Genomic DNA, 24,141 nt, shown 5'->3' with positions numbered 1-24,141 from the left:
TGTGTGAAAAATCATTTGACCGTATTTGTGAGGGTTTAATTTTGAGCACTCTATATGATTCCATTGGTCTGTATGTCTGTCTTTCTGCCAGTAGCACACTACTTTGATTCTTACAGCTTGTGGTTAAGTTTTGAAAACAGGAAGTATGAATCCTCCAGCTTTGTTCCTCTTTTTCAAGGTTGTTTTCAGCGTCCCCTTTCTCTTACCCACCCCTCAGCCCCAAGGTCGCCCTTCGCAGGCAGGACCGTGACTCGCCTGGCTTTCGGCAGGCTGATTTTCCGCTCCCTGGAAAGGGCCTGCCTCCACGTGGGACTGCCGCCAAGTCGCATCCCGTGTCATGCGCCAGGTAGTCCCCCGTGGTTTAAGAACTTTCAAGACTCTTAACAGGTTAGGAAAATCCAGAAGAAAGGCAGAATTGGGTCCCTCGGGCTTGCCTGACACCAGAGACAGTGGAGTTGAGGTGACATTTCACTGGCATGGAAACCTGAGACCAATAGCAGGATGCGCCAGGCTCGGTGGCTCACGCTTGTAATCCCAGCACTTTGGGTGGCCAGGGAGGGCGGATCACGAGGTCAGGAGTTCGAGACCAGCCTGGCCAAAACAGTGAAACCCCGTCTCTACTAAAAATACAAAACTTAGCTGGGCGTGGTGGCGGGCGCCTGTAATCCCAGTTACTCAGGAGGCTGAGGCAGGAAAATCGCTTGAACCCGGGAGGCGGAGGTTGCAGTGAGCTGAGATGGGGCCACTGCACTCCAGCTGGGCGACAGAGCTAGATTCCATTTAAAAAAAAAAAAAAAGAAGGCAGGATGAATCACCCGCCCGGTAGTGACGGAAGAGGCCGTAGAAGCCTCGTAGAGGCCAGATCCCGCGGAGGCGGCCTCTGTGCCCTTCATTCCGCTACCCATCCGTCCACCGAGTGCCTGCTAGTCGCCAGGAATCCGGCCACGGAGAGACTGAGGTCGACTCCCAACCGAGAAGCCTCGCGCTGGGACCAGTCGTTTTGCCAAAACGACTCCGAATGCAGCAGCATCCACGCAGCGGCCGTGTTTGAGGAACAGAAGCTGAGAGCGGCGAGGGCGATCACAGAGGAAGTTAGTTCAGGGTTAGCAGACCTTGGCCGCCAGTGCCCCGAAAAGGGGGCGGGGTCAGGGGTGCCCTGAACTCCGAATGCGAACTTCTGTCTTATCACAGCCAAGCACGCTGCTTCTTCGATTGACCTGGCAGGATGGCGCCACCACCAGCTGGAGTAAAGCCGGGCGCGTTCCTGGCAGCGACTCCGAATCCTGGGAGCGCAGCGAGTGGGACAGAGGCAGCCACAGCCACACCCAGCAAAGTGTGGGGCTCTTCCGCGGGGAGGATTCAACCGCGGGGCGGGGGCCGAGGAACGCTCCCTACCTCTATGGGACAGCAGGAACCCAGTGCCCGGGCCCGGGCAGGGCGCGCCGCAGGACCCAGGTCGGCGCAGGGAGCCAGCCCTGGACTCCGGGTCCACAAGACCCTCAAGTTTGTCGTCGTCGGGGTCCTGCTGCAGGTGAGTCCCCATCGCGGTCCTGCCTGGGGAAAAGCGCGCCTGGCACCGGGAGGGGGCAGGGAGAGAGGGGGACACGGCGGGGGTGCCTGGCCCTGGTCACTTGTGGCGGGGCATATCCGGGCAGAGGAGTCCGTCGTCGAAGTCGGAGGAAGAGCGGGGTCCCAGTCGCCAGGCAGGAACGACCGGGGCCTGGAGGGAGCAGCGCCCCCTCCCGCAGGAGGCTGGGCCAGGGGACTCCACCGCGTTGGCCGCTGCCTAGCGCGGCTCCCTCCTCCCTACACTTCTAGATGTATCGGGACGTTTCAGAATCGATAGAGCTCAAGTGTGTAAACTTCCAAGCCACCTCCGAGCCACACCGGCTGCGTGAAGGGGAGCACCATTCTCCTCCCCACTCCCTCATTCCCTCCCCACCCCCATCCTTTTCTTTTCTCTCTCTCTTTTTTTTTGAAACGGAATCTTGCTCTGTCGCCCAGGCTGGAGTGCGTTGGCGCAATCTCGGCTCACTGCAAGCTCCGCCTTCTGGGTTCAAGCGATTCTCCTGCCTCAGCCTCCCGAGTAGCTGGGACTACAGGCGCCCGCCACCACGCCCGACTAATTTTTTGTGGTTTTGGTAGAGACGGGGTTTCACCGTATTAGCCAAATCCGCCCGCCTCGGCCTCCCAAAGTGCTGAGATTACAGGCGTGAACCACCCCGCCTGGCCCTCCATCCTTTTTTTAGACAAATCGGTTAAACACGCAGCCCGGCAGAAAAAGTAACTTTCTCTCCGCTGCTTGTTGTCTTCCGTTTCCAGTCCACTGAGCACCGGCAGCAGTTTCCTTCCAGCCACTTTCTTGCACATCAACAGGTACAGGGCAGTGAACTGACCACTAGGCAGGCAGCCAAGACCGGGGCACGCCCTTCCTTCATGAGGCAGCGTTTCCTGTGAAAGCAATCACTCAGTCTGGAGAAATGCCAAATACCTTGGGTTCTCTTTCAGGTTCATTAAGTCTCTATCAATTGTTCTCTTTCAGATTCCTTCTATGTTAAGGAAAAAAAACAAAAGCTAAATTACCTCAAAGATAAACCAGTCTTACAAGTGTCAGTAAATTTTAAGTGTTTTTGTTTAACAAACTAAACAAAATCCAGGAAATCAATAGCATTTTGTAATCTCCAAATAATTACAGAATTTATGTTTTAAACATCAGTTTATATTAGGTGGAACCCACGGTTGATGCTTATTTTTAATACGCTTATTAAATGGCTTTCTTTTTGACAGGCTAGTGCGATTCCAGGTGGATGTAGGGCTCACCTGTGTTGACAAGGTCAAACATCTGAATTTGGTGGTTTTGGAAATGTGACAGTCCGTTTTTGTGGCTATAAAAAATACTTGAGGCTGGATAATTTATAAAGAGGTTTATTTGACACATGATTCTGCAGGCTGTACAAGAAGCATGACACCGGCATCTGCTTCTGGTGAGGCCTCAGGAAACTTCCACTGGTGGTAAAGGGGAAGGACAGCTGGATTCTGCCCATCAGGGAAAGGGGTGGGGAGGATGGCAGGGAGAGGAGGAGGGGCCAGGTTCATTCTAACAACCAGCTGTCATAGAAACCAAGAGTGACAACTCCTGGGGGAATGTGGGAGGGGGCGGGTATGGCACAAAGCCTTTCATGAGGGATCCACCCCAAACCCCAACAGACCCCACTAGCTACACTGGGGTTCAGATTTCAACATGAGACCTGTCAGGGACAAAGGACCCATAGCAGACACCAAGGCCTTCTGCCGTCCCACAGGACCCTCTCATCCCACCATCCATCAGCCTTCTTCCTGTGCATTTATAGGTACCTTAGCTTTTAAAAATTCTGACTGAACAACAAATCACATCAGATGTTTTCTATCAGTCCATGCATGTATCTCATTCTTTTTAACAGCATCATAATATTTAGTGCATGGGTGAAACACATGGGGTGAACCACAGTTGATTTTAATCTTCCGTCCTATGGGCAATTGTTAACATTATGTCCTGCCTTTGTTTTTACTAATTCCAGCAGCATTGTAGTGAGAACCCTTGTCTGTGTCATATGTCCATATGTCAATATTTTCTGCAGTATCGGGCAGCCCTTTAAAAGAGGAATTCTTGGGTCAATGAGCTCATCAATTTAGAATTTTGTTTGGATATTGCTAAATTGTCCTTTGGGAGAAGATTGTATCAATTTTACTCTCACACCAAGAATACACAAGCGTGCCCGTGTCCCTGCACCCTTACTACATGGAACTTTCATGCTTTGCTACTCTAAGAGGTAAAAAATGATAGACCTCAATGTTTGTATTTTTTTATTTTAGTGTTATTAGAGATTTTCAAGGATCCAGGACTTTTTTGAGACTGGGAGTAGATGACCTAGAGCTAATCTTCCAGATCAGACTGCTGGGGAGGGAGCGGAAAAGACCGCAGTCGCACCTCTGCACTTGGGAAACCGAGGTCAGCTGGGGCCAGTCCCTGCCACCTGCCATGCCTGTGAATGGAGATAAGGTCTCTGTCCTCAGGCTTTCAGGATGACATCAGATGAGCCTGGAGCTGAGCTCGGTTCCTGACCCCAGGTCCTGGCTCTGTCAGTGCTTGGCTGGCCCAATCTCTGTGCCAGGTCCTTCCACCTCACCTCTCTCTTTATCAAAGTAGGAAATGAGAAATTCTGAAGGCTCTGAAGCTTAGTCAGTCAGTCTGTCAAAGAGTCCAGAGATTGGAGGCTGAAGACGGCCAGGGTTGTCCGTGCTCCTCTTCAGCTCTGTGACTCTGGCATGGCCCAGCTCCTTCCTGTAAAATAAGACAGAGATAAAAGTCTGCAGAGGCCCTGTATAAACCACAGTGGACTGTGTGACTCTGCTGTGGCCCCAGCTCCTTCCTACAAAATAGGCAGATATAAAAGTCTGCAGAGGCCCTGTGTAAACCGCAGTGGTCTGTGTTGGCAGATGTGTGTTGTCGTGTAGGAGGACAAATCACACTCTCAGGGCTGGTGTCAGTCACTCAGGACTCTGGATCCCCAGGGCACCTGTCCTCTACCCAGCAGAGGCTGCACCTACTCCTGCCTGCACCTCAGCACCGGCTCTCTGAGCTTGGGGCAGAAGGTTCTAAGGAATGGGGTGGAGCGCCATGGGGAGGGGCCGTGGAGGAACAGAGGAGCCAGACTTTAAGTGAGGACAAAGATGGCACTGCAGGGCCACAGCCTGGTTTACCTGCCACTTTTCCTTCCAGTTGTCCTTCTGGTGGGTGCCTGGCACTGGTTGCAATTTGAAGAGTGAGCAGGAAAGGTCTCCATCCACATGGCTGCAGATGGCTGCTCACCAAGCCCCTACTGAGAGGCCACAGTCCCAGTTCTGGTCCTTGTCCTGTATCCAGGAGTGGCAGGGCAGTGAGGCTCTAGCTGACAGGTCAGGGATGGGGACAGTGGGGACAGTGCCATGCTCCAAGCCTGTGCTGTTGGACAGTTGGTGTCCTGCTCCCAACCAGAGACTGCACATCTTCATTCAGGGTATTTTCCTAACCCAGGGAGATGGGGATTGTTGCTCTCATTTTGTCTGGGGAGAAAATGAGATTTAGGAGGAAGAAGTCCCCAGCATGTGGGGCCTGACCTGCTTGATAGTAGCAGCTGCCTGTTGGTCTGGGAAGGGCCTCTTCTGGATTCCCAGGCAGGTATCTGTGATAATGGGGAAAGGAGAAAGGGTTTGCTTTGTAGGGAAGAGCAGGGTGCACTCAGCACCTCAGACACCCACCTGTGGCCAGGAGGGGATGTGAATCATCACATTTTACAGAGGAAGGGACCAAGCTCAGAAGGGAAAAGTGTGTGCACCTGGCCACGGGCAAGTCTGTCCAGAGCACTGGTAGGAATGAGAGAAACTAGGAATGACCACTTTAAAAACTTAGATGAAGAAGATTTCAAAGTTAAGTCATTGGAGTTTGTTGGTAATATATTTGTATGGCTTAGGTCATGTTAAGTGCATCACCCCCTCACCCCATGTCTGCTGTTGGTCTCAGCACTGAGTCGAGGGAAGGGGGAACAGTCCTGGTGAAGAGAGGGGAGCAGCACCGGCTGGGGTGGGGCCTCTGCCGCTGCCTCTTCTTGCTGTGGTTTCTCTGGGCTTAGGCGGCTCCTCTCACTTGGCTTGTCTGTGGGGAGATCTTTGTTCTCTGACTGCTTTTAAGACTTTCTCCTTAACAGTGGTTTCAGCACTTGGATGGTAGCAAAAATAATCTGCCGGAGCCATGTCTGTAGCATTTTCGGCCTCCCCTTCTGTATAATAGCAGCCATGTTTGGGCCTCTGCAGGGCTAAGGTCCTCCGAGCAGCTGCTTCTCCACATCTCTGCCCTGCACTTGGCCTCTGGGAGCTCCTGGTGTTCCTTAGCAGAGTCCACAGGGCTCTTTGGGGTCCCGTCCCTGTGCTGTAGCCTGGTGCCTGTGACCTGAGGCGGTGAGCTGAGGCCACCACTGGGCTCACCTCATGGGCTTGGAGGAAAAGTCATTCACCCAGGAAGTAGATGATGAGCCCTTTACTCTGAGAATGTCTGCGCCTGGTGCCGGTGGGAGGACAAACGAGCCCTGCCTATGTCAGTCCTGCTCCCTGAAGCCCACAGCCTGGTGCAGGAGGTGTCACCAGGGACCTACATAGCCATCAGGAAGCATGGGGCCACCTCCCCCACCCCCCACCTCCAGAGAGGCTGTGCCGGCTCCAGGGACGCCATCCCTCCCTACTTGGCTCTGGCAGAGGGAGGCTGTGCGGTTGCAAGGCCCCAGCTCGTGGTACTGTTGGTGTGGAGAATGTGATTTCATTAAATCAACATTGACAGTAATGATTGTACTAACAACAGCATGTGCTGTGCCAAGCTCTGTTCTCAGCACTTTATACACGTATGAACACACTTAATCCTCATACAACCAGACTGTACAGGAGCCCTCATTGTCCTTGTTTTAGACGAGCAGCATGAGACGCAGAACATTCGTTCAGTGGAGGGGCTGGGCAGGAGGATGAGCGACCCTCAGGGGCAGCAGCAGTCATTGGGTCACTGGGTTCTGCTGACCTTTCCCAGGGGAGTATTTGGTGCTTGTTCATGAGGCCTGCATTCACCTAGCGCTGGGTCACAGCTGGGGATCCCTGAGAAGTCATTTAAAGCCACCTCTTATTTCCAGAATAATAAACATGTTTAGAGAAGAAGTGGCTTACCCCAGACCATGAGGCTGACCCGAGACTGCAAGACAGATGGCTTGCTTCTTAACCCAGGGGTCTTTTTATACCAAAAGAACAAAGAAAGAAAAAAGCCACAAAGACTCAAAGGAAGCAGATTTCCAACCACAGCCAACCTCAGAACAATTGAGTTGCTCATTTTAAGATCAAAAAGACATTTTTTAGGGTGTCTATGCCTGAAGGAGGAAATCACAGTGTGAATATCAAACTTGCCTCTAAAACAGCCTAACACAACACTGGTCCAGGAAGAACAAGGCAAGGAAATCCCCTGGTGAATGACTCATCTCAGGAAGAGGCAGGGTCAGGAGAGTCTATGGAGAAGACCTGGAACAAGACCTCTCTCTCTTGCTCTCTTACACACACACACACACACACACACACACACACACACACCCTCACACCCCCATGAGCCCAAATCTGTGAACTGAGAACCTCACTTCTCTGACCTTACCTTCCATCTCCCTCAATCAGAGACGCCCACAAACCTCAGAGCTGCGTCCCAGCATCACTTGTTTTGACTCCCCTCCCCCACTGCCTTGACTTCCTTTCTGCTTGGGAGCCTGTCTGTGTGGACTTTTCCCTCTATGTCAACTGGTGTCCTGCCACCAATGGCATTTGTCACCTCTGCCAGGGTAGCCCCTCATGACTTGGGTTATTGATGGCTGTGCCTCATCTCCCTGTGAACTGGAACTGTCCTAAGGAAAGGGAGGGTCGTGCCTTGTTCCTGATGCTCCACGATTCCTTGCACAGTGTGGTCACCAGGTGCTGATGTGCCCTCCTTGGATGAATGAGTAATGTGGGTTCTAGGAAGCCTGCACTAATGCGGATGTGACGTCCTCAGCCTTTCATAGACTATGTTTCCTGTGAGAGGTGGGAAGAACAGCTGAACAGAAGGCTGGAGACTGCCCAGGTCCAGAATCACCAAGAGCTTGTCGTCAAGTTTTCACTTGCTATTAGCAGAGTTTTTTTTTTTTTTTTTTTAAGGCACTATTTTTAGTGTTAAAAGTGAGTTCAGCCCGGGCGCAGTGGCTCACACCTGTAATTCCAGCACTTTGGGAGGCTGAGGCGGGCAGATCACAAGGTCAGGAGATCGAGACCTTCCTGGCCAACTTGGTGAAACCCCATCTCTACTAGAAATACAAAAATTAGCTGGGTGTGGTGGCATGTGCCTGTAATCCCAGCTACTAGGGAGGCTGAGGCAGGAGAATCCCTTGAACCAGGGATTCGGAGGTTGCAGTGAGCCGAGATCGCGCCACTGTACTCCACCCTGGATGGTAACTGTTGGCTTTTCATATGCGGCCTCTAATTGTAAGATTTACAAGAATTATACAACTCTTATAATAAAACAGCAACTTTACCTTGGAGTATATATCCAAAAGAATTGAAAGAAGGGGCTCAAAGAGATTTTGTACACCCATGTTCATAGCAGCGTTATTCACAATACCCAAAATGTGAACACAAACCAAGTGCTCATCGATAGATGAATGGATAAACAAAATATGATATATATACACACAATGGAAAGGAAGGAAATTCCAATGCATGGTACCACATAGATGGATCGTGATGATATTATGCTAATTGAAATAGGACAGCCACAAGAAAAACATAAGATACTGTATGTTTCCATTTATATGAAGTATGTACAGTAGTCAAATTCATAGAAACAGACAGTAGAATGGTAGTTGCCAAGGGCTGGCCAGGGGTGGGGACAAAGAGACAAATTTGAGTACAAACAAATGGTTGAGTTTTAGAACTGGGAGAAAGATGCAAGTTCTGTCTAATTTTGGAGGGTTGGGGGAATGGAATGTGAGATTGATCTCGTAATGGGTAAGATCTGGAAGCCACTCATGCCAGTCCCTGCTTTGTTCCCATAGGTCGTACGTGGCTCAGCTGCAACCATCAAAGTTCATGATCAATCAGTCAGCACACAGCAATGGGAACACAGTCCTTTGGGAGAGCTGTGTCCACCAGGTACATTCTAAGACTGATCTCTAATCCTTTACACCTCTCTTTTCCTTACCATATACTATATACAAAAATTATCTCAAAATTCATCAATAACATTCTTTTTCCATGTTCTTCAAGTTTTATGTTTTCTACAGTTTCTGGTTGTTCTGTTCAACGGATACTTATTGATCCTTTGCCAAATCCAAGGTTATGAATCTTTATTCCCATGTTTTCTCCTAAGAGTTTTGTAGCTTAACTCTTGATGCATTTTCAATTAATTTTTGTAAATGGCATCAGATAAGATTCCAGCTGCATTCTTTTGCATGTGGCTATCCAGTTGCCATTCGTTGAAATGATGATTTTTCCCATTAAATGGTCTTGGCATCCTTGTCAAAAACCAATTGACCATAAAGGTATGGGTGTATTTTTGGACTCTCAGTTCTTTTCCATTGATCTATATCTGTCCTTTTTCCAGTGTCACACTGTCTTGTAGCAAGTTTTGACACCAGGAAGTATGAATCTTCCTTTTTTGTTTTCCTTTTCCAGAATTATTTTGTTTATGCTGGGCTTTTTGAAATTCCATATTAATTTTAGGATCAGCTTGCCAATTTCTAAAATCAGCTGAGTTTCTCACAGGGATTGTGTTGCACCTGTCACTCAGTTTAGAGGTTACTGACATCTTAAAAATGAGAAATCTTTTGATCCAAAAGCATGAGTTTTTAAAAATTTATTTAGATCACCTCTAATTTTTAAAATAATGTTTTGTAGTTTGCAGACTATAAATTTTGGGTTGATTTTGTTAAACTTATTTCTAGATATTTAGCACTTTTTTATGCTATTGTGGATAAAACCTTTTCTTAATTTCATTTTAGGGTTCATCTTGAGTGTATGCAAATATAATTGATTTTCATACATTGATCTTGTATTCTATAACCTTGCAGAACTTATTATTATTAATGCTTTTATAGTGGCTTCCTTAGGATTTTCTCTATATAAGATCATATAATTTGCGGCCGGGCGCGGTGGCTCAAGCCTGTAATCCCAGCACTTTGGGAGGCCGAGACGGGCGGATCACGAGGTCAGGAGATCGAGACCATCCTGGCTAACACGGTGAAACCCCGCCTCTACTAAAAATACAAAAAAAACTAGCCGGGCGAGGTGGCAGGCGCCTGTAGTCCCAGCTATTCAGGAGGCTTAGGCAGGAGAATGGCGTGAACCCGGGAGGCGGAGCTTGCAGTGAGCTGAGATCCGGCCACTGCACTTCAGTCCGGGCGACAGAGCGAGACTCCGCCTCAAAAAAAAAAAAAAAAAAAAAAAAAAAAATCATATAATTTGCAAATAGAGAAAGTTTTACCTTTTCCTTTCCAATCTGGATGCTTTTTATTTCTTTTTCTTACCTAATTGTCCTGGTTAGAGCCTCCAGTATGATAATGAATAAAAGCAGTGAAAACAAATATCTTTTTTGGAGAAAATCTTTCAGTTGTTCACCATTAAATATAATGTTAGCTGTGGGTTTTTGTAGATGTTCTTTATCAGGTTGAGGAAGGTCACTTCTTTTTTTTTTTTTTTTTGAGATGGGGTCTTGCTCTGTTGCCCAGGCTGGAGTGCAGTGGTGTGATCTCGGCTCACTGCAAGCTCTGCTTCCCAGGTTCATGCCATTCTCCTGCCTCAGCCTCCTGAGTAGCTGGGACTACCTGCGACCACACCTGGCTAATTTTTTGTATTTTTTTTAGTAGAGACGGGGTTTCACCGTGTTAGCCAGATGGTCTCGATCTCCTGACCTCGTGATCTGCCTGCCTCGGCCTCCCAAAGTGCTGGGATTACAGGCATGAGCCGCCATGCCTGGCCTAGGAAGTTCACTTTTATTCTTATTTTGTGATTTTAATCATAAAAGGGTGTTGGAGTTAGTAAAATGCTTTCTCTGTGTTTTTGAGATAATCATGTGACTTTTGGTTTTTATTCTATTGATATAATTTGTTACATCAATTTATTTTGGGATGTTGAACCAATTTTGCATTCCTAGGATAAAACTTATTTGGTCCTGGTATATAATTCTTTTTGTATGCTTTTGGATTCAACTTGCTTGTATTTTGTTGCAGATTTTTGCAACCATATTCATAAGAATCATTGGTCTGTGGTTTTCTTTCTTTGTGAGGTCCTTTTCTGGTCTTAATATTAAGCTAATTGTATTAATCCGTTTATATGGTGCTGATGAAGACATACCCAAGGCTGGCAGTTTACAAAAGAAGGAGGTTTAATTGGACTTACAGTTCCTGTGGCTGGGGAAGCCTCACAATCATGGCAGAAGGCAAGGAGGAGCAAGTCACATCTTGCATAGATGATAGATGGTAGCAAGCAAAGAGCTTGTGCAGGAAAACTCTGCCTTATAATAACCATCAGATTCCATGAGACTTACTCATTGTAATGCGAACAGCATGGGAAAGACCTGCCCCTGTGATTCAATTACTTCCCACCAGGTCCCGCCCACAACATGTGGGAATTCAAGATGAAATTTGGGTGAGAATACATCCAAACCATATCATTCCACCCCTGGCCCCTCCCAAATCTCATGTCCTTACGTTTCAAAACCAATCATGCCTTCCCAACAGTCCCCCAAAGTCTTATTTCAGCATTAACTCAGAAGTTCGCCATCCAAAGTCTCATCTGAGACAAAGCAAGTCCCTTTTGCCTATGAGCCTATAAAATCTAAAGCAAGTTAGTTACTTTTTAGATACAATGGGGGTACAGGCATTGGGTAAATACAGCCATTCCAAATGGGTGACATTTTCCAAAACAAAGGGGTTACAGGCCCCATGCAAGTTTGAAATCCAGCAGGGTAGTCAAATCGTAATGCTCCAAATGATCTCATTAGACTCCATGTCTTACATCCAGATCACACTGATGCAAGAGGCAGGTTCCCATGGTCTTGGGCAGCTCCACCCCTGTGGCATTGCAAGGTACAGCATCCCTCCTGACTGCTTTCATGTGCTGGTGTTGAGTGTCTGCAGCTTTTCTGGGCACCCGGTGTAAGTGATCTGCAATTCTACCATTCTGGGGTCTGAAGTACGATGGCCCTCTTTTCACAGCTCCACTAGGCAGTGCCCCAGTAGGGACTCCACCACATTTCCCTCCCCACATTTACGTGGAGGTTCCCAAACCTCAATTCTTGACTTATGTGCACCTGCAGGCTTAACACCATGTGGGAGCTGCCAAATCTTGGGGCTTACACCCTTTGAAGCAACAACCCAAGCTGTACCTTGCCCCCTTTTAGTCACAGCTAGAGTGGCTGGAATGTAGGGCACAAAGTCTCTAGACTGCACACAGCAGAAGACCCTGGGCTCCTACCACGAAATTATTTTCTCTTCGGCCCTCAGGCCTGTGATGGGAGGGGCTGCCGTGAAGACCTCTGACATGCCCTGGAGACGTTTTCCCCATTGTCTTGGGGATTAACATTCAGTTCCTCCTTACTTATGCAAATTTCCACAGCCAGCTTGAATTTCTCCTCAGAAAATGGGTTTTCTTTTCTATCACATTGTCAGGTTGCAAATTTTCCAAACTTTAATGCTCTTGTTCCCTTATAAAACTGAATGCCTTTTACAGCACCCAAGTCACCCCTTAAATGATTTGCTGCCTAGAAATTTATTCTGCCAGATACCCTAAATCATCTCTTCCCAGTTCAAAGTTCCACAGATCTCTAGGGAAGGGACAAAATGCTACCTCTCTTTGCTTTCTTTGCTTAAACATAACAAGAATCACCTTTGCTCCAGTTCCCAACAAGGTCCCCATCTCCATCTGAGACCACCTCAGCCTGGACTTTATTGTCCATATCACTATTTGGCTTTTGGTTAAAGCCATTCAACAAGTCTGTAGAAAGTTCCACACTTTCCCACACTTTCCTGTCTTCTTCTGAGCCCTCTAAACTGTTCCAGCCTCTGCCTATTACCCAGTTCCAAAGTTGCTTCCACATTTTCAGGTATCTTTTCAGCAGCTCCCCTCTCTACTGGTACCAATTTACCGTATTTTTTTTTTTTTCATGCTGCTGATAAAGACATACCCAAGACTGGGCAATTTACAAAGAAAGAGGTTTAATTGGACTTACAGTTCTACGTGGCTGGGGAAGCCTCACAATAATGGCGGAAGGCAAGGGGGAGCAAGTCATGTCTTAAATGGATGGCAGCAAGCAAACAGCTTGTGCAGGAAAATTCCCCCTTATAATAACCATCAGATCTTGTGAGACTTACTCATTATCATGAGAACTGCCAGGGAAAGACCTGCCCCACATGATTCAATTACCTCCCATTGGATCCCTCCCACAGCATATGGGAATTCAAGATGAGATTTGGGTGGGGACACAGTCAAACCATATCAGTAATATTGTCCTTATACAATGAATTGGAAAGTGCTCCCTCCTCCACTGTCTTTAAAAAGGGTTTGTGAATAATTGGTATTAATTCTTCTTGAAATGGTTGGTATAATTCAATGGTAAAGGCAAGTGGGCCTTGACCTTTTTTTTTCTGGTGAAAACATATACATATATTTAGAATTAGCCAACTGGATTCAGTTTAGATGATCTCAGTTTTGTTGGCAAAATCCAAGGCATGGTAATCAGGAGACAGTCAAACATATGCCTTCTTCTCTCTATCAGGCGTAATCAGGGTGTTGAACCTTGGCCACATCAATGTTACAGAGCTTCTTCACAGCCTGTTTGATCTAGTGCTTGTTGGTTTTAACATCCACAATGAACACAAGTGTGTTGTTGTCTTCTATCTACTTCATGGCATACTCAGTGGTCATTGGAAGCTTGATGACAGCATAGTGGTCCAGCTTGTTTCTCCTGGGGGCACTCTCCAGAGTCTCAGTATCTTGGACCACTAGAAGGTGGATGACGTATGGATATTCTTTTTTTCATAGCTCTGGACACCTTTCTACACTGCCTTCTTGGCCTTCAAAGCCTTTGCATTGCTTCAGCTTTAGGAGGAGCAGGAGCTTCCTTCTTTGCTTTCAGTGCCATCTTGTGAAAAACGACTTTTCTTTAGGAGTAGTTTTTGATTATTAAGTCAAAATCTTTACTTGCTGTATGTCTATGCACATTGTCTATTTCATCTTGATTCACTTTCAGTAGTTGTATCTTTCTAGAAACTTGTCCCTTTCATCTAAAGTACCTAATTTTTTGTTGTACAGGTTTCATAGTATTCTTTCATAATTTTTAAATTTCTGTATAATCTGTAGTAATGTGTTGTCTCTCATTTCTGATTCTAATACAGTCATGCCTCAGTTAATAATGGGAACACATTCTGAGAAGTGCATCATTGTGCAAACATCATAGAGTGTACTTCCACAAATCTAGATGATATAGCCTACTGCATCCCTTGGCCATATGATATAGCCTATTGCTCTTAGATTACAAACCTGTACTGGTAGGCAATTGTAACACAATGATAAGTATTTGAGTTCCTAAACATATGTGAACACAGAAAAGGCCCAATAAAAATATGGTATAAAAAGTTAAAAAAAAAAAGTGGTGCAGTTGTCTAGGGCACTTACCATGAATGGAGCTTTCAGGACTGGATCTTGTCTGGGTGAGTCAGTGAATGGTGAGTGAATGTGAAGGTCTGGGACATTCCTGTACACTGCTATGGACTTTATAAACACTGTACATTTAGGCTACACCAAATCTGTGAAATTTTTTTTCTTCCTTCAATATTAACTTTAGTGTAACCGTTTTACTTTATAAACATTTTAATTTTTAAAACTTTTTCACTCGTTTTAACAACACTTAGCTTAAAAAACAAACACACTGTACAGCTGTACAAAAATATGTTCTTTCTTTATATTCTCATTCTATAGGCATTTTTATATTTTTAACTTAAAATTTTTTTTTACTTAAAATTTTTTTTGTTAAAAACTAAGATAGAAACACACCCATTGGCTGGGCGCGGTGGCTCACACCTGTAATCCCAGCACTTTGGGAGGCCGAGGCAGGCAGATCATGAGATCAGGAGATTGAAACCATCCCAGCTAACACGGTGAAACCCTGTCTCTACTAAAAATACAAAAAATTAGCCAGGCATGGTGACAGGCACCTGTAGTCCCAGGTACTTGGGAGGCTGAGGCAGGAGAATCGCTTGAACCTGGGAGGCAGAGGTTGCAGTGAGCTGACATCGTGCCACTGTACTCCAGCCTGGGCGACAGAGTGAGACTTCGTCTCAAAAAAAAAAAAAAAAAAGAAAGAAACACACACATTAACCTTCGCCTACACAAGGACAGGTTCAGCAACATCACTGTCCTTCACCTCCACATCTTGTCGCATTGGAGGATCTTCAGGGGCAGACACACATGGAGCTGTCATGTCCTATCTCCTCTGATAACAATGCCTTCTTCTGGAAAACTGCATGAGTTTTCATTTGTTACCTTTTTCATTTGTAAGTAGGAATACACTCTAAAATAACAATACATTGCATAGTATCAAAAACACATAAATCAGTAAGTCATTTATTATTATGAAATCTTACATACAGAAATTCATTATATGTGCTATACTTTTAAACAACTGGCAGTGGAGTAGGTTTGTTTATATCAGCATTACCACAAACACCTGAGTAATACATTGACTTATGACATTACTAAGTGAGAGGAATTTTTCTGCTCCATCATAATATTATGGGACCACTGTCACGTATGTGGTTCATTGTTGACCAAAACGTCATCATGCAGTGTGTTACTATAATTTGAGTCTTATTTTTTCCGTTAATTTTTTAATACAATTAGTTGTGCCAATATATCGATCAATTTAAAGAACTAGATTCTGAGTTCATTAATTTACTCTGTTGTTTTTCTATTCTCCATCTCATTAATTTCTGCTCTAATCTGTATTATTTTCTTCCTTCTGCTTGCTTTATGTACAGTTTGCTCTTCTTTTTCCATTGTCTTAGAGTGGGTTATTAGGTTATAGATTGAGATATCTCTTCTTCCTTAATAGACATTTAGGAAGGATATTTCTTGTTCCTTAATAGACAATTTCTCTGTAAACTTCAGTTATGTTAGCTGTATCCCATACGTTTTCGTATGTTGTGTCTTCATTTTCATTCGTCTTATTTTCTGATTTCTCTTTTTATTTCTTCTTAGACAAGTTGGTTGTTTAGGAGTGTGCTATTTAATTTTTATATAGCTGTGAGGTTCCCCAGTTTCTTCCTGCTATTGATTTCTAATTTTATTCCATTGTGATAGGAGAGTGTACTTTGTATTATTTCTATCCTTTTAAGTGTATTGACGTTTATCTTATGGCCCAGCATATGGTCTATTTTGGAGAATGTTCTATGTGCACTTTAAAAGAATGTATATCTTGTTTTGATTGAGTAGAGTGTTTTATAGACATCTGTCTGGTCTAGTTGTTAGTTGTGTTGTTCAAGTCCACTACTTTCTTGTTGATGTTCTTTCTAGAATTTTTTGGTATGAATTCCTATAGGTTAAGGAAACTGTGCTTTTAAGTGTGGTTTTCATTGCAAGTATTTTCTCCTAGTTTGTTTTCATGTTAGTCATGATTTCTTCCATGCAGTTTTCTTCCTAATTTTTATATAATTAACTTTACGCAACTTTTTAGTTTCTCGTGAGACTGAGAAGGTCCTTTCTCTCTCCAAACTTGAAAGAAAAATTTATCATGCAGTACTTGTGTGGTTTCATACTTTACAGTTGACACCTTGATAGAACTAGTCTCTATTTCCTTATAGGGAGAGCATAAGCAAGAAGCTTTATTATTTTTCAGCAGTAACCTTAGTTGCCCCATCGCTAATACTGAATAATCACATTTTTATCACTGGTAGTGTCATTATCATAACACATCATCAAGGAAGTTGTTTTTCACAGTTTGGGTTTTTTGGCCGAGCTTGGTGGATCACTCCTGTAATCCCAGCACTTTGGGAGGCCGAGGCAGGTGGATCACAAGGTCAGGAGATTGAGACCATCCTGGCTAACACGGTGAAACCCTGTCTCTACTAAAAATACAAAAAATTAGCCAGGTATGGTGGCCGGCAACTGTAGTCCCAGCTACTCGGGAGGCTGAGGCAGGAGAATTGCTTGAACCTGGGAGGCGGAAGTTGCAGTGAGCCGAGATCACGCCACTGCACTCCAGCCTGGCCACAGAGCGCACTCAAAAAAAATAAAAAAAGCCTTTATTATTTTTCAGCAGTAACCTCAGTTGCCCCGGAACTATTAGTGAATAACCATATTTTTATAATTGGTAGTGTCATCATCATAACACATTATCAAGGAAGTTTTTTCCCACAGTTTGGGTTTTCTAAGAGTATCTTTCAAGATGGATAAATGTGAATCAGAGGAGAGGGATAAATAAATGGGCACTGAAAGGGGAGAGAGGTCACCTGAAGGGACAAAGCCCTGGAGGTGAAGGTCGAGCCTCCGGACATGGGCTCCCACTGGCGACATCTCCTGCAGGCTGTCACCTCAGTGCCTGGAGACCCTTCGGCAATCCAGGGCAGCATGAGGTAGGCCCTTTTTCTATGGATCACTCTTTGACTCTGTACAGGGAGGACCCATTTTTCCTTCCATTTTCCTCCCATGGCAGGTGGCATAGGCTGTATCTGAAGCCTTCCCCTCATTGCTGTATTGTTTCTGCGCCTATTTGTGCCTTCTACTGACCAGGAGCTCACTGAGGGCAGGGATTAGGACTTTTTGTGAGTTTCCAGGGACCCAGGTGGCATTGCCCTGGTCTCTAGGCCTATGTGGCCATTAATCACTTAAAACACAGCCACTTTGAATTGAGATGTGTAGTGAGTGAAAAATATACTCTGGGTTTCGAAGACTTAGTATTCAAAATATAAGAAAACATCTCAATGTTTTATCTTGTTTACACGTTGAAATGCTAATGTTTTGGATATTTTAGGTCCAAAAAATACATTGTTAAAATTAATTTGACCTCTTTTTTTTTTTTTTTTTTTTACTATTTTAATATGGCTCTCATAGAATTTGAATTATGTATGTGGCTTGTATTACATTTCTGTCAGCAGTGCCAGTCAGAGGTATGTAACAGATGCAGAATTGACGACAAGACCAAGCCGAGAAGAGGGGATTTCCCTATCTGGGGTCTACTGATGGCCAAAAGAAGAGTTTCCCATTCACCGCCGCCAGCCTGTGGGAACTCTGTGGCAATTCATTCATTGGCTTTTCTCTCCCTTCCCAGGATTTCATAGATCAGAACATTCTGGAGCCTGTAACTGGTGCACAGAGGGAGTGGGTTACACCAATGCTTCCAACAATCTGTTTTCTTGCCTCCCATGTACAGCTTGTAAATCAGGTACAGAATGTGTGAACCTCGTGTCCAGAGGTGGAGTGAGGGGCAATGAGGTGGGAGTTGTAGCCGATGTGAGTCAGGGAACCAAGTTCCAGCCCAGTTTGGTCTTCATCATACTCTGTTCCATGGTTATGTGTTAGGTCCAGAAAATGAAACAGAAAGAAATCATTTTTATAATGCATGCCACCTGGTAGTGCAAACTATCAGCTCCAAGAAGGTAGGGGCATTATTACAGCACAGAGAAGGCCTGGCCGAGTGGACAGGGCTGAGTTTCAGTGGTGGTACGGGTCTGCTCTGGGGCCACACTCCCCCTGGGCTCTGTGCTCCTGGCAGGTTCTCGGCCTCACTTAGCCTTCCATTTCTCAGGTACCTCCTTCCTCCCCAGCAGGCTGGGTTTCTGGGAAATCATCCAAGGGCTCCTCTTCTTGCAGACGCTCTCAAATGATACCTGTGCCTCCTTTGCTACTGACCATGCGATCTAAATGGTGCTTTTTCCCTAATCTGATGTAATAATGAATCATGGTCCTTTTGTATGACTCCAAGTGTTGGTGAGAGCTGAAGGGTGGGTGTCCTGTATGAGCCCGAGTGTGCTGGTACAGAATCTGGCCCTCAGATCTCCTTGGCAAACTGAGTTGAGCTGAGCTGAGAGGGAGGGGGTTGAGGTGGTGAGGTAAGGTCGAGGGACACATCAGGGAAACACATTCCCAAAAGCTTGTATTCTGTCATCAGATGAAGAAGAGAGAAGTGCCTGCACCAGGACCAGGAACACAGCATGTCAGTGCAAACCAGGAGCTTTCCGGAATGACGATTCCACTGAGATGTGCCGGAAGTGCAGCACAGGGTGAGACAGCAGCCAAGGGGCTCCCACAGCAGCCTCAGAGAAACCCCAGAAGCAAGGAACCCTAAAAAACCTGAGTCTCCTTGTACCCATATCTTTCAGCCTTGACCCCATGGCGCTTCCACCCCCATGGGTGTCCCTGAGCCTGTGGTGTCTCCTGAGCCTGCAACTTGCCCCTCCTGGTTCATCTGACTGTCCCCACCCCAGTCCCCTTGGCCAGGCTGACTTGTTCACTTGGCTCAGGAGGCCATGACTTAGGGCCCACAATAGAAGTACATGAAATATTTTATCTTGAAATCATAAGAAAATAATGGTATAGAATCCAGCCGGGGTTATATTTATATTTAAACAAATTGAGTCATAAAATGTAATTTTTAATATTTGCTTTTAATTCAAGAAGACAGAAATGCCCATAGCTTGCAAAAATCACAATAAGGCCATGGGTGGAGTTCCTTCAAGTTCCCATGAGGACCTGAGCCCACCCAGCCGGCCTCACCCCGGCCCCGATTTCCCAATAAGTCCTGTCTTTTTCCTATTTTGGTTTTGGAAGCAGAGTAACTTGCTCTTCTCTGGTCCTCCAGTGTTTGCTGTGATTGAGAGGAACCAGCAGACAGGTGGGGCGAGGACTCACTTGTACTGTGGGTTAACTGGAGGATGGGGCTCAGCTTGTGGCCACACGGGTGTGTGGCCTTCCCCTGGAGTGTGATTCCTCCTAACGCAGTCCTCCCCTGCAGCCCAGGGAAGATTAGTGTGTGCCCGGCACAGAAGGCTCCTGGAGCTGCAGCTCTGACCATAGGGCAGGGAGGCCGAGGGGCTAAAGTGCGCATGCTCAGACCCTTCCCCAGCCTCAACAAGGGAGCATAGTGGGACCCCCTGCAGACACGATGGGACTGTCCTTCCCCTGACGCCTTCTCAGGGACACTGGGGAGGGATGGTGGCTCCTGTTTCATCACACCTGGCCAGCTTTCCATCAAGAGTCCCCCCTCTCCCTCCCTGTGTGTACCCAGGTGCCCCAGAGGGACGGTCAAGGTCAAGGATTGTACGCCCTGGAGTGACATCGAGTGTGTCCACAACGAATCAGGTACAAAGCACACTGGGGAAGCCCCAGCTGCAGAAGAGACAGTGACCAGCAGCCCGGGACTCCTGTCTTTCCCTGTCTTTTCTCAGGCAATGGACATGATGTATGGGTGATTTGGACTGTGACCCTTGTGATTGCGGTTGTGCTGTTGGTGGCTGTGCTGATTTTCTGTCGGTGCATCGTCTCAGGTAGGTGCTGGCTGAGGGCAGGGGTGCTGGGCACTCTCTGCCCTCCCTCCTTCTGTTCCCACAGACAGAAACGTCCACGCCTGCCCCAAGTCCTAGTGTCTCTGGCCTGGCTCTATTTTCCTCCTTGTGATCACCCCCCATCCTTGCATCCTGTGCACCCCTAGGACCCTGGTCTCATCCGTCCCTCTCCCGAGGCTGGGCGTCCCCTCATCTCCCAGCCAAGTCTGGGAAGGCAGGGCCAGTTCCTCCGTTGTTCAGGACCAGCCAGGCAGGGGGCAGTCAGTTCTTCAACTGGGTGACAAGAGTCGGGATGAGAAGTGGTCATGGGATTTATGTAGCTTTGTTCAGAGCAGAACACAGAGCAGAAAACAGCGATTTTCCATGTGTTTGTTTTTAGCCTACTTCCCTTACACGCCTCCTCCTGAAGGAGCTCCCAAGTTAGCAAGGCCTCATGTAGATCCCCAGGCCTGGGGTTTCTTGTCCAGTGCCCTAGCTCCCAGCCCACCCCTGCCCAACACGGCCCTCTAAGAAGGAGTGCTACATGGCCCCTCCCTGGCCACTAAGGGAACCGCCTTCTCTTCTAGGTTGTGGAGGGAACCCCAAGTGCATGGACAGGGTGAGTTGATTTCTCATGAGCTGGGGCCATCAGGGGCTCAGGAACTGCTTCTTGCCCACAGCGTAGCCCAGGTGGGTGGGTCCCCGTGTTCTCATGGCTGCCCTGAGTCTCTGAAGTGGCCTGGATGCTGTGGATTGACTATGGGGGACACAGGCCATTTTGAGCATCATACAGGATAGCAGCTCGTGCTGCAGCCCTGTCCTTCCTACAGGCCGGGTGAACCCTTACCCCACAGCCTGTACCCTGGGGATGGGGTAAGCCCCCGAGCGCAGCACCAGAGCCTGGCCCCAGCCTCAGGTCCTGGATGTGCTGAGCATGGACTTCCTGGAGTGACCTCATTGGGAGGGGGTGGTGGCAGCAGGTCCAGCTGTGCCCTGGGGACCCCGTGGGGAGTCCTGGGTGTGGGCTTCTGAGTTGGCTCTTTGCCTTCCTAAGGTGTTTCTGTGGTGCTAGGGTCTCCTACGAGGGCCGGGAGCTGAGGACAATGCCCACAACATGATTTTGAACCACGGAGACTCGCTGTCCACTTTAATCTCTGAGCAGCAAATGGAAAGCCAGGAGCCAGCAGATTTGACAGGTGTCACTGTACAGTCTCCAGAGGAGGCACAGTGTCTGCTGGTGAGTGGGGGACAGACCAGGCCCCTCCAAGACCTTGTAGGCAGGGGATGAGGGCCGTGCCTTGGCTCTCCTGGTCAAGGGGGAAGTGGAGCCTGAGGGAGATAGGACTGCAGGGGACGGGGCTGCGTGGGGAAAAGCAGCCACCCTCACAAGGGGACAGCCACTCTTCCAGACGTCTGCTTCCTAGTCCCTGTCCTGTCCTTGCCAAGTCCTCAGAAACTAGAGCTCCACAGGAATAGAGTGGGGGTCACAGGGTTTGTTGATGACTGAATAAAGCTGCACGGTCTCCACTGTGTGCTCCTAACAGCAGGGGTTTTAAATTTACTCTGAGATTATTATTGCATTAAATATATTTGGATATAAATCTCTGCCCAGATTTCTGAATATGGTTGTATGGAGGCTTCCAAGAAGAAGCACAATTTCCAAGTCAGCGTGTAACAGTACTGCTTACTGTGCACACGCACATACATGCACATGCACACACACATGCATGTACACACACACGTACACACATGCATGTACACACACATGCACACAGCCCCCCAGCTTTGGTTTGTACCAGTTCATGTATTTTGATTCAACATTGAAGGGCTTTTTCTTTTTTTGCTATTTAGGAAAACATTGTTTTAAATGAACATTTCTTTGTTTTGACTATTTTTGCATAAGATCAGTGTCTTGTCTCTCAGAGTCTTTATGAGAAAGGCCTGCTCTCCTACTCCTGCTTTTTCTCACATTCAGACGATAGATTCTTAATTTCTTCTTGCCCCTTTTTGTTCTAATATTTTCAGGTATAGAAGCTTTAATTTTTAACCAGTGAAATCTGTAGATACATTTACCTTTTCATTGCTCATTACTGTAGACAGACCTTTCCCCAACACAAGATGAACTCCTCTAACTTCTTATGGAGATATTTTTTTCAATGATGTGATTTTTTCATATAACTATATAATCTAAATGGAACTTGTTTTGTGTTTCAATGCAAAGCGAGGCACTCCCTGAATTGTTCTAGTCACTGTCTGGTTTTTCCAACCCCTTTGAGCCACTGATTCTCCTGTTTCCCTCTGCTTTGGGCCCCTCCTTAATCACAGGTTAAATGCTCATGTAGACAATTATCTCCTTCCACCTAGACTGTTCCATTTGGTTCCTTTCTTGCATTAGTACCCATTTATTCTAACTAAAAATGTAAAAAATAAAAATAAAAAAGTAAAAAGAAAGCAAACATTAAAAAGGTCAATAATCACTCCAGCTTGATAAGGTGCTTTGACATGAAGAAATGGTTTACACATTTAAAGTGAGAAAATTTAAACTGTCAAAAGGTATTCAGTGAGTAAAGAGAGCATCCTCCACTCTGCAGTGCCCTGGGTGTTTTTCCTCAAGTAACTATGAGATATCATTTCTTGTGATTCTTTGTCCAAATCTACGCATCAGTGTATGTGCATACAAAAGACATCATATTATTAACCAACGGTCCCCAGCCTTTTGGCACCAGGGACCAATTGTGTGGAAGACAGTTTTTCTATGGACTGGGAGGTGAAGATGGTTTTGGGATGATTCAAGCACATTACATTTATTGTGTACTTTATTTCTATTCTTCTTATAATATATAACGAAATAATTATACAACTCACCATAATAGAGTCAGTGGGAGCCCTGAGCTTGTTTTGCTGCAACTAGGTGGTTCTATCTGAGGGTGATGGGAGACAGTGACAAGCATAAGATCCTCATAAGGAGCATGCATCCTAGATCCCTCACATGCACAGTTCACAACAGGGTTCGCTCTCCTGTAAGAATCTAATGTTGCCGCTGACCTGATGGAGTGGAGCTGAGGTGGTAATGCCAGCAATGGGGAGTGACTGTGAGCTCTCTGGGACTAGAGGTTTTTCAGCATCTCTATGATGACCCAAGAGGGAAAGTGATGTGCTGCAGGTCTCAGGGCTGGCTAGTGGTCAGGGTCAGAACTAGACTGCAGGACCCCTGACTCAGACCAGGGCGTTCCCCACTGTGTGTTACAGGGACCGGCAAAAGCTGAAGGGTCTCCGAGGAGCAGGCTGCTGGTTCCAGCAAACGGCGCTGATCCCACTGAGAGTAAGTGTTTTGCTCCTGGAGATGCAGCAGGAATAGAGGGAATAGGGACGGTGTCCTAACTGGTGTCCCCATTGCTGCGAGTGCTCTTCTAGAGCATTCCATGCCAGAAACGGGGTCCTGTGCAATAGACCATCAAGACCCTAAATTGTCTTCTCCTGTCTCTTCTTCCCACTCATCCTTTCTGCACCCTATTAATGACACTAACCATTCTGTCTATCCCCTTCTCCACTTCCTCTCTTTTCATTTGTTGTTCACTACCTCCTGAGGAGCTGCCCTGTCCTGCATGGCACAGCTGACTTCAGAGGGCTAATAGCTCTTTATCTGTGCCTAAGCCCAATTTGCAGAGCTGTTGTATAAACTACATACTGATTCCAAAGACTTAATGAAAGAAAGAATGGAAAATATTTCACTTATTATTTTGTTACTGAAGCACCAGGGGTTGGGTCTAGGTCTTGGTGCTCACCACACAGAAAGCCAATCACTGAATTTCCAGAATCTACAAAGAACTCAAACAAATATACAAGAAAAAAACAAACAACCCCATCAAAAAGTGGGGAAAGGATATGAACAGACATTTCTCAAAAGAAGACATTCATACAGCCAACAGACACATGAAAAAATGCTCATCATCACTCGCCATCAGAGAAATGCAAATCAAAACCACAATGAGATACCATCTCACCCCAGTTAGAATGGCAATCATTAAAAAATCAGGAACCA

At 46.4% G+C, this 24,141-nt stretch overlaps 1 protein-coding gene across 1 annotated transcript in view; it reads left to right on the top strand.

Moving 5' to 3' along the window:
- The first annotated feature begins 1,116 nt into the window (after nucleotides 1–1,116).
- Nucleotides 1,117–24,141, top strand: part of TNFRSF10A (TNF receptor superfamily member 10a) — a 34,542-nt gene continuing 11,517 nt past the window's right edge. Inside the window, exons 1-9 of the mRNA XM_023216725.1 lie at nucleotides 1,117–1,531; nucleotides 8,622–8,718; nucleotides 17,888–18,001; nucleotides 18,728–18,839; nucleotides 19,844–19,917; nucleotides 20,004–20,102; nucleotides 20,687–20,718; nucleotides 21,172–21,336; nucleotides 23,349–23,421. Coding sequence (XP_023072493.1) covers nucleotides 1,226–1,531; nucleotides 8,622–8,718; nucleotides 17,888–18,001; nucleotides 18,728–18,839; nucleotides 19,844–19,917; nucleotides 20,004–20,102; nucleotides 20,687–20,718; nucleotides 21,172–21,336; nucleotides 23,349–23,421 — 1,072 coding nt within the window. The 5' untranslated portion in view covers nucleotides 1,117–1,225. The remainder of the gene's footprint in view (nucleotides 1,532–8,621; nucleotides 8,719–17,887; nucleotides 18,002–18,727; nucleotides 18,840–19,843; nucleotides 19,918–20,003; nucleotides 20,103–20,686; nucleotides 20,719–21,171; nucleotides 21,337–23,348; nucleotides 23,422–24,141) is intronic.

This window comes from Piliocolobus tephrosceles, chromosome 7, assembly GCF_002776525.5.
Source record: "Piliocolobus tephrosceles isolate RC106 chromosome 7, ASM277652v3, whole genome shotgun sequence".
In the NCBI taxonomy this organism is placed as follows: Eukaryota; Metazoa; Chordata; class Mammalia; order Primates; family Cercopithecidae; genus Piliocolobus; species Piliocolobus tephrosceles.
The sequence above is the reverse complement of the archived record's forward strand: the minus strand, read 5'-3'. Positions and strand labels throughout refer to the sequence as shown.